The sequence below is a fragment of the Delphinapterus leucas genome, chromosome 16, assembly GCF_059928025.1.
Source record: "Delphinapterus leucas isolate spDelLeu-1000000601 "Yukka" chromosome 16, BTC_Dleu_Yukka2, whole genome shotgun sequence".
NCBI lineage: Eukaryota > Metazoa > Chordata > Mammalia > Artiodactyla > Monodontidae > Delphinapterus > Delphinapterus leucas.
The window spans coordinates 25,055,288-25,067,823 of NC_143144.1; the positions used below are offsets into that span (position 1 = coordinate 25,055,288).

The 12,536-nt window shown below is 38.8% G+C and overlaps 1 protein-coding gene across 2 annotated transcripts in view; it reads right to left on the bottom strand.

The window, feature by feature from the left end:
* Positions 1-12,536, bottom strand: part of PPA1 (inorganic pyrophosphatase 1) — a 36,801-nt gene that overhangs the window by 5,034 nt on the left and 19,231 nt on the right. For both annotated transcript variants that reach the window (XM_089897603.1, XM_022590787.3), the window contains exons 6-8: positions 7,303-7,429; positions 2,124-2,251; positions 1,763-1,848 (exon numbers count right to left, since the gene is read on the bottom strand). In XM_089897603.1, the coding sequence (XP_089753729.1) occupies positions 1,763-1,848; positions 2,124-2,251; positions 7,303-7,429 (341 nt within the window). The remainder of the gene's footprint in view (positions 1-1,762; positions 1,849-2,123; positions 2,252-7,302; positions 7,430-12,536) is intronic.

A 12,536-nucleotide genomic window follows, 5' to 3' on the forward strand; every position in this document is an offset into this window, starting at 1 on the left:
AATGAAACGGCCACAGCCATGAGGGTGGTTGCCAGTGTGTATATCTGGCATAAGGAATGTAAGGAGTGAGATAGAGATCTAGTCTTATTTTCTTCCTAAACAGTGGTTGGTCCAAACCACTCATTTAAAACACCTTCTTTATTATAAATTGAATTCCCATACATCTTTAGATCTACTTTAGGTCTATCAAACTCTAACAGAACTGAATAATTTGACTTTCTTCTTCAGTACCAAATTCTTAGTAAAACAATATTACTAAACAGTACCAAAATAATTAACACTCTTCCTCACCACCACTACCCTTACTTTTTTCAGAACTTCCCTTGTTATTCTGAGATGCAGATTTTTTCTAGATGAAACTGAATGTTATTCATGAATATATACCTTTCTATTTAACATCTTTTATATTTCTCAATAGAGTCAAACTTTTCTTCTTCTGGGTCCTTCAGGTTTCTTATTTATACTGTGTTTTGTTTTTAAATACTATTCTACATGAGATCTTTTCCTCCATTATAGCTTCTGTTACACTTCATATAGAAAGCTAGCAATGTACATATATACTCATTTTGTAATTATTCACCTTGCTGAGTTCTTTTTTCTAGGGTTTTCTGGGTACACAATCATATCATCTGCAACAATTTGCTCCCCCTTTTCCAATATTCCTGCATCTTCTTTCTCTTATTTACTTCATCAACTAGTATTTCCAGAACAACACTAGTTAAGCGGTAATGGTGGGCATTCTTTTATAATCTTTAAAAGAGGAAGTACTGTACTAAAAATGATCTGGGGCCAGACAGACTTGGATGCGAGTCCTAACTCCAAAATGCTTACTGTGGTATGACTTTGGTTAAGTTTAATCTCCCTGCATCTGTGTTGCAGGCTTGGCAAATATTAACTGCTCAGTCATATTAGCTATTATTAGTAGTAGTAGTTAATTCAGTGTGCATAGTAGATCCTGGTTTAGTTGTAATGAACCTTACATATTCACATCAGAGAATACCAACCCTTGAACTCAACCTGATTATACCCATCCCATTCTGAGCACCCTGATGCTAGGCAGGTTTTCCCGATTGGCCTCACAAAGCTCTGATCTCACTGCGCCCTTTATAGTTTTAGTTTGTACTTATTCAGAGAGTATCTTGTGGCATTTTTCAGTTGTTTATATAGTTACCTTCTGTAAAGAAAAAAAATGTTGCCTGCCATTCCAGTTCTACAAGGATCAAGCCATTAGCCACTACAGTCACCCACGGACAGTGAGCCCTGAGGGGAATTCAGGATGGAGAAAACCAGGAAACATTTGGGTATATTGGCCCCTAGATAGTTAACATGCATTTCTAAGAAAAAATTTCACATGACCCCAGATTCTTGCCTCTTCCCATACACAGAAAAACACTAAAATCATTAACTCGAGAGGTCTCTTCTTTATGAATAGCAGTAATCTTTTTATGCTTGACTACATGTTTTCCCGGCAAAAAAGTTCATATATATCCTGGCTCCTCCCTTATCTCTCCGGAGCAGTTCCTCAGAGCTATCTGAGAGGCTATCTTCTGGGCTACAGTCCTCGAATAAAACTTAACTCACAACCTTCCCATTGTGTGGTTTTTCTTTCAGTCTACACTTCCTACTGGCTTAATAAGCATTGACAAAACCAGTCTCTTTCCCTAAGTGAATGTAATGGTGGAGTATGTTAAGGTAATTAAAACCTCTGGAGTAAGCTAGTCTGCTTTCTGTGTTAAACATGCAGAAAAGAGTTAATGCTTACCAACTGATTCCTTTTCCATCAGTTTTCTTAGTCACTAATGCTCTCCAATAGTCATGAGTGCTTTTAATAATATCAATTGCAAAGTCCTATAATTTGAAGAGATATACGTTAGAATAATAGAAACGTGTTCTTTTCTTATTCTCAATATTTTCCCAAAGCCTGATAACTTTGTCTCTTTTGAATCACTTCTTTTTATCAAAAATGGAAGAAATCATTTAAATGAATAAATCAACATCAAGCCTGTCGTGTGTCTTTAGACATCTGTTTTATGATCATATTGTCTTTAGATGGTAACAATATGGTTAAATTATAAGTCTCAATACAAATAGGCCTAAAGCTACAGTTCTGAGTGACACATTACCTTATCTTTAAATTCTGCGTCGAAAGCAAACTGGTTCTCAGGTTTTCCATCAGGAACCTTGTACCTTCTAAACCAGTCCACAGTAGCTTCCAGGTAGCCAGGTTTCAGCCGCTTGACATCATTAATATCTAAGAAGAGAATAAGATTCTCTTCTCAGATTGCAAGATGTGTATGTAATTATTTATGCATTCAATAAAAATATCAAGTGCGTACTTTGAAAGAGCTACGGGATGGATTATCAAAAACTTTCAAGACAATGTTAGAGCTAACACCTTGTTGAGAAGAGAACACATACAAACATTAAAAGGAAATCACTGGGGCTTCCCTGGTGGCGCAGTGGTTAAGAATCCGCCTGCCAGTGCAGGGGACACAGGTTTGAGCCCTGATCTGGGAAGATGCCACATGCCACAGAGCAAATAAGCCCATGCGCCACAACTACTGAGCCTGCGCCCTAGAGCCCTTGAGCCACAACTACTGAGCCCTTGCACCACAACTACTGAAGCCTGCGCGCCTAGAGCCCATGCTCCGCAACAAGAGAAGGCACCACAGTGAGAAGCCTGGGCACTGCAGCGAAGAGTAGCCCCCGCTCGCCTCAACTAGAGAAAGCCCGCAAAGCAACTAAGACCCAACGCAGCCAAAAATAAATTAAATAAATAAATAAAAGGAAATCATCTAGTGTCTTAAAATAGCTCTGACATTAAGTATACTAAGAGAACAATCAGTACCATAGTGACTCCTACTAGATAAGAGAAGGGAGAAATAACTGGCAGCTACATAATGAGAATAGTTTGGCAGGTGTACATAACTTCTAAGAGATGGACAGAAGATACCAAAAGACAGGTTGAGGCTGTATTCGAGGATCACACCCCAATTACATACAAAAAGACAAGAAAAATGCATTATACATATTCATTGATAGGTTACATATTAAATGTGAATAGGCTTTTCTCACTCTACAGTATAGGCATTCAGTATCACAATACTTTAGTTCTGGCCAACAAAAAAAAAGTGTCCTGTGTAAAAAAACTTTTAGAAGTTTCTGTACAGCCATTAACAGCGCCTAGCCTCAATGTCATCAAACTCAAGTTTAAATGACTGAACTGCTTCTCCATGCAAACAAATATTAGATACATGTGCAAAAAAAAAAAAAAAAATCCACCAGGAAAATTGTAATTGGAAGGAGGAATACATTCAACAACAGCTTATTTATATTTCTATAAAATAACTTTGCTTAAGCCTAGTTTATAATCTACATAGTTAAAGAATACCATGCATTTTATTATCAGGGTACCACTAAAAGTATGGAAAGGTTACAAACTGAACTGGGAAATGTTTAAACACTGATAAATTTCAAGGAACTTAGAATTCATATAAAACATATCACCTGATACAGAAACAGTTTGAAAATCCAGAAATCCAAAATACAAGTGTAGGGTATCTTCCAACAAATTTTCCATCCAGTTCTATTCCTTAGGAATACCAACTGGGTGTCCGATAATTCAATTATGACACTATCTAACTGGAGTTAGCATCAAGTCCCACAGTCAGAGGGTTCAGTTCCACAAGACTGATCCCACTTCAGACGCTGGTCGCCAAGTCCCAGGCCACCCATACTTCTGACCAACAGCTATAAATCAGAGTTCCCTACAACTCTCTCCTCAGGTTTGATAATTTGCTAGAAATACTCACAAAACTCAAGAAAACACTGTGCTATGCTTACTGGTTTAGTATAAAGGATACAACTCAGAAACAGTCCAATGTTGGAGATGCATAGGGCACAGTATGTGGGGTGCATAGTTTCCATGCTCTCTGGTGGGGAGGCGTGCCACCCTCCCAGCTATTCAGTGTGTTCACCAACTTACAAGTGCTCTACATCTCGTGACTCCAGACTTTTTATGGAGCCTCCCCTCCCGATCCCAGAGGTCAGTGGTTGGGGCTGGAGGTTCCCACCCTCTAATCATTCAGTTTTTCTGTTGACTGAACTGGTCTGAGGCTAGCTAGGGGCCCCACCGTAAGTCACCTTATTAGCATAAGCTCAGGGGTGATGAAAGGGGCTCATGAATAAAAAAGACACTCGTCACTCAGGAAAGTCCAAGTGTTTTAGGAGTTCCTTGCCAGGAACTGGAGACAAAGATCAAACATATTTTTGTATTACATTGCAGCAAGGAAAAATATAACAGTTGATTAACTCACTGACTGTGAACCAGGTATTGAAAGGTATGCTGGATCCTGACTAGGGAACTGTGAGCACCAGACCCAGAGGAAAAAAGTAGGAGAAAAGAACTCAGTCAATTTTTGTTCCTCCAGTTATACACGTACAGACAAAGCCAGTGGTCTGCAGAGCTCCCTGAACTGCCTCCTGATGCCACATCAAGATCCTACCAAAGACAAGGACTTCCCTGGCAGTCCAGTGGTTAGGACTCTGTGCTTTCATTGCCAAGGGCCCAGGTTCACTCCCTGGTCAGGAAACTAAGATCTCACAAACCACATGGCAAAAAAACAAAAAAAAACAAAAAAACCCCCCCCAGGATTAAAATATAAAAATAGCCCTCCAAAAAGTCACTGAATTTCAGAATAAAATAAATTAAAAAAAAAAAAAGATCCTACCAAAGACAGCACCAGTTCTGTGCTGTTCCCTGGATTCAGCCTCTAACCAGCATGCAACCATGTGCATAAAATGCTCAATTTCCTGATGCCCACAACTGAGGCAGAAGGGTCACTGGCCGTCGTGGGCTCACAATAACAAAGGGGATCAACATGGCCAACTTGGTTGCTTTACTGGGTAGGCCATCCTCTTCCATGACTGTGTGTATCCCTCCCAAAGTTGTGGCTTGTCAAGAGTTCTACTCTTAGTTCTACCTAATACTCTTCCAGTTATAACTGATGATGGACATTGCCTTAGGCTGACATTTAAGGAAAGCTGCATACTGCTTGCATCATGGGGCCAGCCCCCCAGAGAAAATTTTAGGGTCCTAATAACCTCTACTGCAGGGAAATGACACCCAGAAAATTGTGCTGATGTAATGATGGCGTGGCTTCATTAACTGTGGCCAAAGCACGCTATTTAGCACGTGCACTCTTGTGTAAATAGCACATCTGAAAATGGACACACACACCTACATTTAGAATCAGAGCTAAATGTAGGAATGCATTCTCATGGTACAAAATTTAGTCAATACAGAAGTATCTGAAACAAAAAGTCAGACTCTTTTCATCTTTCTTCTCAATGTACTATTAAAGGTTGGCGTTGAGTCCTTTTTAAATGAGTTTACATATAATTTGCATATATTTAAATATATATGAGATCGTACTCTGTAAAACAGCAGAAAGAAATAATGTAAGTGCTATATTTATAAAATTCTTAGAAGGAAACATAACTAAGTCTTTGTAACCTTGGATTAGGCAATGGTTTCTTAGATAATGATACCAAAAGCACAAGCAATAAAAAAACAGACTACATCAAAACGAAAAACTTGAGTGCTTCAAAGGATACCATTAAGAAAACGAAAGGACAGGGCTTCCCTGGTGGCGCAGTGGTTGAGAGTCCGCCTGCCGATGCAGGGGACGCGGGTTCGTGCCCCGGTCCGGGAGGATCCCGCGTGCCGTGGGGTGGCTGGGCCCGTGAGCCATGGCCGCTGAGCCTGTTCTCCGCAACGGGAGAGGCCACAACAGTGAGAGGCCCACGTACCGCAAAAAAAAAAAAAAAAAAAAGAAAATGAAAATGAAAGGACAAATCCACAAAATGTAAGAAAATACAGACAAATCATATATCTGATAAAGGTTTAGTATCCAAAACATGTAAGTACTCTTATAACTCAAAAATAAAAAGACACACCCCACTAGAAGGGTTATAATTTAAAAAGATAAATAACAACTAGTGCTGGCAAAGAAGTAGAAAAATCGGAACCTTATGCACTGCTGGCAGGACTGTAAGATGGTGCAGCTGCTTTGGAAAAAAGTTTGGCAGTTTCTCAAGAGGCTAAACATAAGAGTTACCATATGACTCAGGAACTCCACTCCTAGGTATATGCACCCAAGAGGATTAAAAACACACATCCACACAAAAACTTGTACAGGAATATTCATAGCAGCTGCATTATTCCTAATAGCCAAAAACAACCCAAATGTCCATCAACAGATGAACGGACAAACAAAATGTGATATATATCTATATAATAGAATATAACTCAGCCATTAAAAAAATGAGTACTGATACATGCTACAACATGGATGAACCTAGAAAACCTTATGCTAAGTAAAAGAAACCTGACACAAAAAGGCCACATATTTTACAATTCCATGTATATGAAATATCCAGAATAGGCAAATTCATGGACACAGAAAGCAGATTAGTGGTTGTCAGGTCCTGGGAGGAGGAGGGAACAGGGAGTGACTACTAAAAGGTACAGAGTTTCTCTTTGGGGTGATGTAAATGTTCTAGAATGAGATGAGTGGTGAGTTGCACAACACTGTGAATGTACTAAATGCCACTGAATTGTACACTTTAAAATAGTTCAAATGGTGAATTTTATGTTAATTTCACCACCAAAAAAAAAGGGAATGAAGTACTGATACACGTTACAATGTGGATGAACCTTGAAACCAGTATGCTAACTGAAAGAAGCCGGATATCATGTGACCCCATTTATGTGAAATTTTCAGAATAGGAAAATCCATAAAGACAGACAATAGACTGGTAGTCGTCAGGGACTGAGCGATGTGGGGATAGGGGGTGACTGCTAATGGATATGGGGCTTCAGAGTGGTGAAAATGTTCTGGAATTAGATAGTGGTAATGGTTAACAGACTAGTGTATGTATCAAAAACCATAGAACTGTACACTTTAAAATGGTGAATTTTATGGCATGTGGATTATATCTCAGTTTTCAAATTTTTAAAAATAAATAAATAGAGCAACTAAGTGTTAGCATGTGGGGAAGGAAAGAAGAAAACAGGAAATACAAACTACCAGATTTGTTCTTTCCTGGAATGAAGGAGAAAGTTTACTTAGTTAACCACAGAAGTTCAGTAGTAGAAATAACAATGCTTTGTTAAATGTTTTGCTCCTCCATTCTTTAACAGTTTGAAGGCATGGGCTTACAACTCTGTCATTACAGGTTAAGTTTGGTGCTGGGTAAGATTTAGGTATAAAGACTTCAGACCCTACAAATATTTCTTACCGTTATAATTGGCTGCATCAGGATCATCCACGTTAATGGCAATGACTTTCCAGTCGGTTTCCCCTTCATCGATCATAGCCAGTATGCCCAGAACTTTCACCCTGATTATTTCCCCTCTTGCACATACCTGAAAGTCAAAAACCACAGCCAGGTCAATACTACAGAATGAAACTTTGGAAGAAAAGTTTTACTTGGTGGATAATAGGAAATGAGGAAGACGCCAAATTTCTGCAAACTTAAGATTGTTCTTTTAAGCAATTTTTAAAAAGCTAGGAGGGACCTTCAAGATGGAGGAGGAGTAAGATGTGGAGATCCACCTTCCACCCCACAAATACATCAAAAATACATCTACATGTGGAACAACTCCTACAGAACACCTACTGAATGCTGGCAGAAGACCTCAGACTTCCCAAAAGGGTCTTGGTGCTCCAGCCAGGTGTCAGGCCAGAGCCTCTGAGGTGGGAGAGGCGAATTCAGGACATTGGATCACCAGAGACCTCCTGGCCCCACGTAATATCAATCAGCGAGAGCTCTCCCAGAGATCTCTGTCTCAAACCGAAGACCCAGCTCCATTCAATGACCAGCAAGCTCCAGTGCTGGATACACCATGACAAACAACCAGCAAGACCCATTAGCAGAGAGGCTGCCTAAAATCATACTAAGTTCACAGACACCCTAAAACACACCACCGGATGCGATCCTGCCCACCAGAAATTCAAGATCCAGCCTTATCCACCAGAACACAGGCACCAGTCCCCCCGACCAGGAAGCCTACACAAGCCACTGAACCAACCTTACCCACTGGGCACAGACACCAAAAATAATAGGAACTACGAACCTGCAGCCTGTGAAAAGGAGACCCCAAACACTGTAAGTTAAGCAAAATGAGAAGACAGAGAAACACACAGCAGAGGAAGGAGCAAGATAAAACCCACCAGACCAAACAAATGAAGAGGAAACAGGCAGTCTACCTGGAAAAGAATTCAGAGTAATGATAGTAAAGATGATCCAAAATCCTGGAACTGGAATGGAGAAAATACAAGAAACGTTTAACAAGAAACTAGAAGAACTAAAGAGCAAACAAACAATGACAAACAACACAATAAATGAAATTAAAAATTCTCTAGAAGGAGTCAATAGCAGAATAATGGAGGCAGAAGAACAAATAAGTGACCTGGAAGATAAAATAGTGGAAATAACTACCGCAGAGCAGAATAAAAAAAGAAGAATGAAAAGAATTGAGGAAAGTTTCGGAGACCTCTGGGACAACATTAAATGCACCAACATTCGAATTATAGGGGTCCCAGAAGAAGAAGAGAAAAAGAAAGGGACTGAGAAAATATTTGAAGAGATTATAATTGAAAATTTCCCTAATATGGGAAAGGAGAGAGTCAATCAAGTCCAGGGAAGAATGGAGAGTCCCATACAGGATAAATCCAAGGAGAAACACACCAAGACACATATTAATCAAACTATCAAAAATTAAATACAAAGAAAAAATATTAAAAGAAGCAAGGGAGGGCTTCTCTGGTGGTGTAGTGGTTAAGAATCCCCCTGCCAATGCAGGAGACACGGGTTCGAGCCCTGGTCCAGGAAGATCTCACATGCTGCAGAGCAACTAAGCCCGTGCACCAAAACTACTGAGCCTGCGCTCTAGAGCCTTCAAGCCAAGCTACTGAAGTCCGCGTGCCTAGAGCCCATGCTCCGCAACAACAGAAGCCACCACAATGAGAAGCCCGCGCACCGCAACAAAGAGTAGCCCCTGCTCACCGCAACTAGAGAAAGCCTGCGCACAGCAACGAAGACCCAACGCAGCCCAAAATAAATAAATTTATTTTTTAAAAAAGCAGCAAGGGAAAAGCAACAAATAACATACAAAGAAATTCCCATAAGGTTAACAGCTGATCTTTCAGCAGAAACTCTGCAAGCCAGAAGGGAGTGGCAGAACACATTTAAACTGATGAAAGGGAAAAACCTACAATGAAGGTTACTCTACCCAGCAAGGATCTCAACCAGATTCGAAGGAGAAATTAAAACCTTTACAGACAAGCAAAAGCTAAGAGAATTCAGCACCACCAAACCAGCTTTACAACAAATGCTAAAGGAAATTCTCTAGGCAGGAAACACAAGAGAAGGAAGAGACCTACAAAAACAAACCCAAAACAATTAGGAAAATGGTAATAGGACCATACATATGGATAATTACCTTAAATGTAAAAGGATTAAATGCTCCCACCAAAAGACATAGACTGGCTGAATGGATACAAAAACAAGACCCGTATATATGCTGTCTGCAAGAGACCCATTTCAGACCTAGGGACACATACAGACTGAAAGTGAGGGGATGGAAAAAGATATTCCATGCAAATGGAAATCAAAAGAAAGCTGGAGTAGCAATTCTCATATCAGACAAAATAGACTTTAAAATAAAGACTATTACAAGAGATGAAGAAGGATACTACATAATGATCAAGGGATCAGACCAAGAGTATATAACAAATGTAAATATTTATGCACCCAACATAGAAGCACCTCAATACATAAGGCAAATGCTAACAGCCATAAAAGGGGAAATCGACAGTAACACAATAATAGTAGGGGACTTTAACACCCCACTTTCACCAATGGACAGATCATCCAAAATGAAAATAAATAAGGAAACAAGCTTTTAATGATACATTAAACAAGATGGACTTAACTGATATTTATAGGACATTCCATCCAAAAACAACAGAATACACTTTCTTCTCAAGTGTTCACAGAAGATTCTCCAGGATAGATCATACCTTGGGTTACAAATCAAGCCTTTAAATTTAAGAAAATTGAAAATGTATCAAGTACCTTTTCTGACCACAGTGCTATGCGACTAGATATCAGTTACAGGAAAAAAACTGTAAAAAACACAAACACATGGAGGCTAAACAATATGCTACTAAATAACCAAGAAATCACTGAAGAAATCAAAGAGGAAATTAAAAAACACCTAGAAACAAATGACAATGAAAACACGATGACCCAAAACCTATGCAATGCAGCAAAAGCAGTTCTAAGCAGTTATAGCAATACAATCCTACCTCAAGAAACAAGAAAAATTTCAAATAAACAATCTAACCTTACACCTAAAGCAATTAGAGAATGAAGAACAAAAAAACCCCCAAAGTTAGCAGAAGGAAAGAAATCATAAAGTTCAGATCAGAAATAAAGGAAAAAGAAATGAAGGAAACGATAGCAAAGATCAATAAAACTAAAAGCTGGTTCTTTGAGAAGATAAACAAAATTGATAAACCATTAGCCAGACTCATCAAGAAAAAAAGGGAGAAGACTCAAATCAACAGAATTAGAAATGAAAAAGGAGAAGTAACAACTGACACTGCAGAAATACAAAGGATCATGAGAGATTACTACAAGCAACTCTATGCCAATACAATGGACAACCTGGAAGAAATGGGCAAATTCTTAGAAAAGTACAACCTTCCAAGACTGAACTAGGAAGAAATAGAAAACATGAACAGACCAATCACAAGCACTGAAATTGAAACTGTGATTAAAAATCTTCCAACATACAAAAGTCCAGGACCAGATGGCTTCACAGGCGAATTCTATCAAACATTTAGAGAAGAGCTAACACCTATACTTCTCAAACTCTTCCAAAATATAGCAGAGGGTGGAATACTCCCAAACTCATTCTATGAGGCTACCATCACTCTGATACCAAAACCAGACAAAGATGTTACAAAAAAAGAAAACTACAGGCCAGTATCACTGATGAACATAGATGCAAAAATCCTCAACAAAATACTAGCAAAATGAATCCAGCAGCTCATTAAAAGGATCATACACCACGATCAAGTGGGGTTTATCCCAGGAATGCAAGGATTCTTCAATATACGCAAATCAGTCAATGTGATACACCATATTAACAAATTGAAGGATAAAAACCATATGATAATCTCAATAGATGCAGAAAAACCTTTTGACAAAATTCAACACCCATTTATGATAAAAGCTCTCCAGAAAGTAGGCATAGAGGGAACTTATCTCATCATAATAAAGGCCATATATGACAAACCCAGAGCCAACATCGTTCTCAATGGTGAAAAACTGAAACCATTTCCACTAAGATCAGGAACAAGACAAGGATGTCCACTCTCACCACTATTATTCAACATAGTTTTGGAAGTTTTAGCCACAGCAATCAGAGAAGAAAAAGCAATAAAAGGAATCCAAATCAGAAAAGAAGAAGTAAAGCTGTCACTGCTTGCAGATGACATGATACTATACATAGAGAATCCTTAAGATGCTACCAGAAAACTACTAGAGCTAATCAATGTATTTGGTAAAGTAGCGGGATACAAAATTAATGCACAGAAATTTCTTGCATTCCTGTACACTAATGATGAAAAATCTGAAAGAGAAATTAAGGAAACACTCCCATTTACCATTGCAACAAAAAGAAAAAAATACCTAGGAATAAACCTACCTGAGGAGACAAACGACCTGTATGCAGAAAACTGTAAGGCACTGATGAAAGAAATTAAAGATGATACAAAGAGATGGAGAGATAGACCATGTTCCTGGATTGGAAGAATCAACATTGTGAAAATGACTATACTACCCAAAGCAATCTACAGATTCAATGCAATCCCTATCAAACTACCAATGGCATTTTTCACAGAACTAGAACAAAAAGTTTCACAATTTTTGTGGAAACACAAAAGACCCCGAATAGCCAAAGCAATATTAACAAAGAAAAATGGAGCTGGAGGAATCAGGCTCCCTGACTTCAGACTATACTACAAAGCTACAGTAATCAAGACAGTATGGTACTGGCACAAAAACAGAAATATAGATCAGTGGAACAGGATAGAAAGCCCTGAGAAAAACCCACACACATATGGTCACCTTATCTTTAATAAAGGAGGCAAGAATATGCAATAGAGAAAAGACAGCCTCTTAAATAAGTGGTGCTGGGAAAACTGGACAGCTACATGAAAAGAATGAAATTAGAACACTCCCTAACACCATACACAAAAATAAACTCAAAATGGATTAAAGATCTAAATGTAAGGCCAGATACTATAAAACTCTTAGAGGAAAACATAGGCAGAACACTCTATGACATAAATCACAGCAAGATCCTTTTTGACCCACCACCTAGAGAAATGGAGATAAAAACAAAAATGAACGGGACCTAATGAAACTTAAAAGCTTTTGCACAGCAAAGGAAACCATAA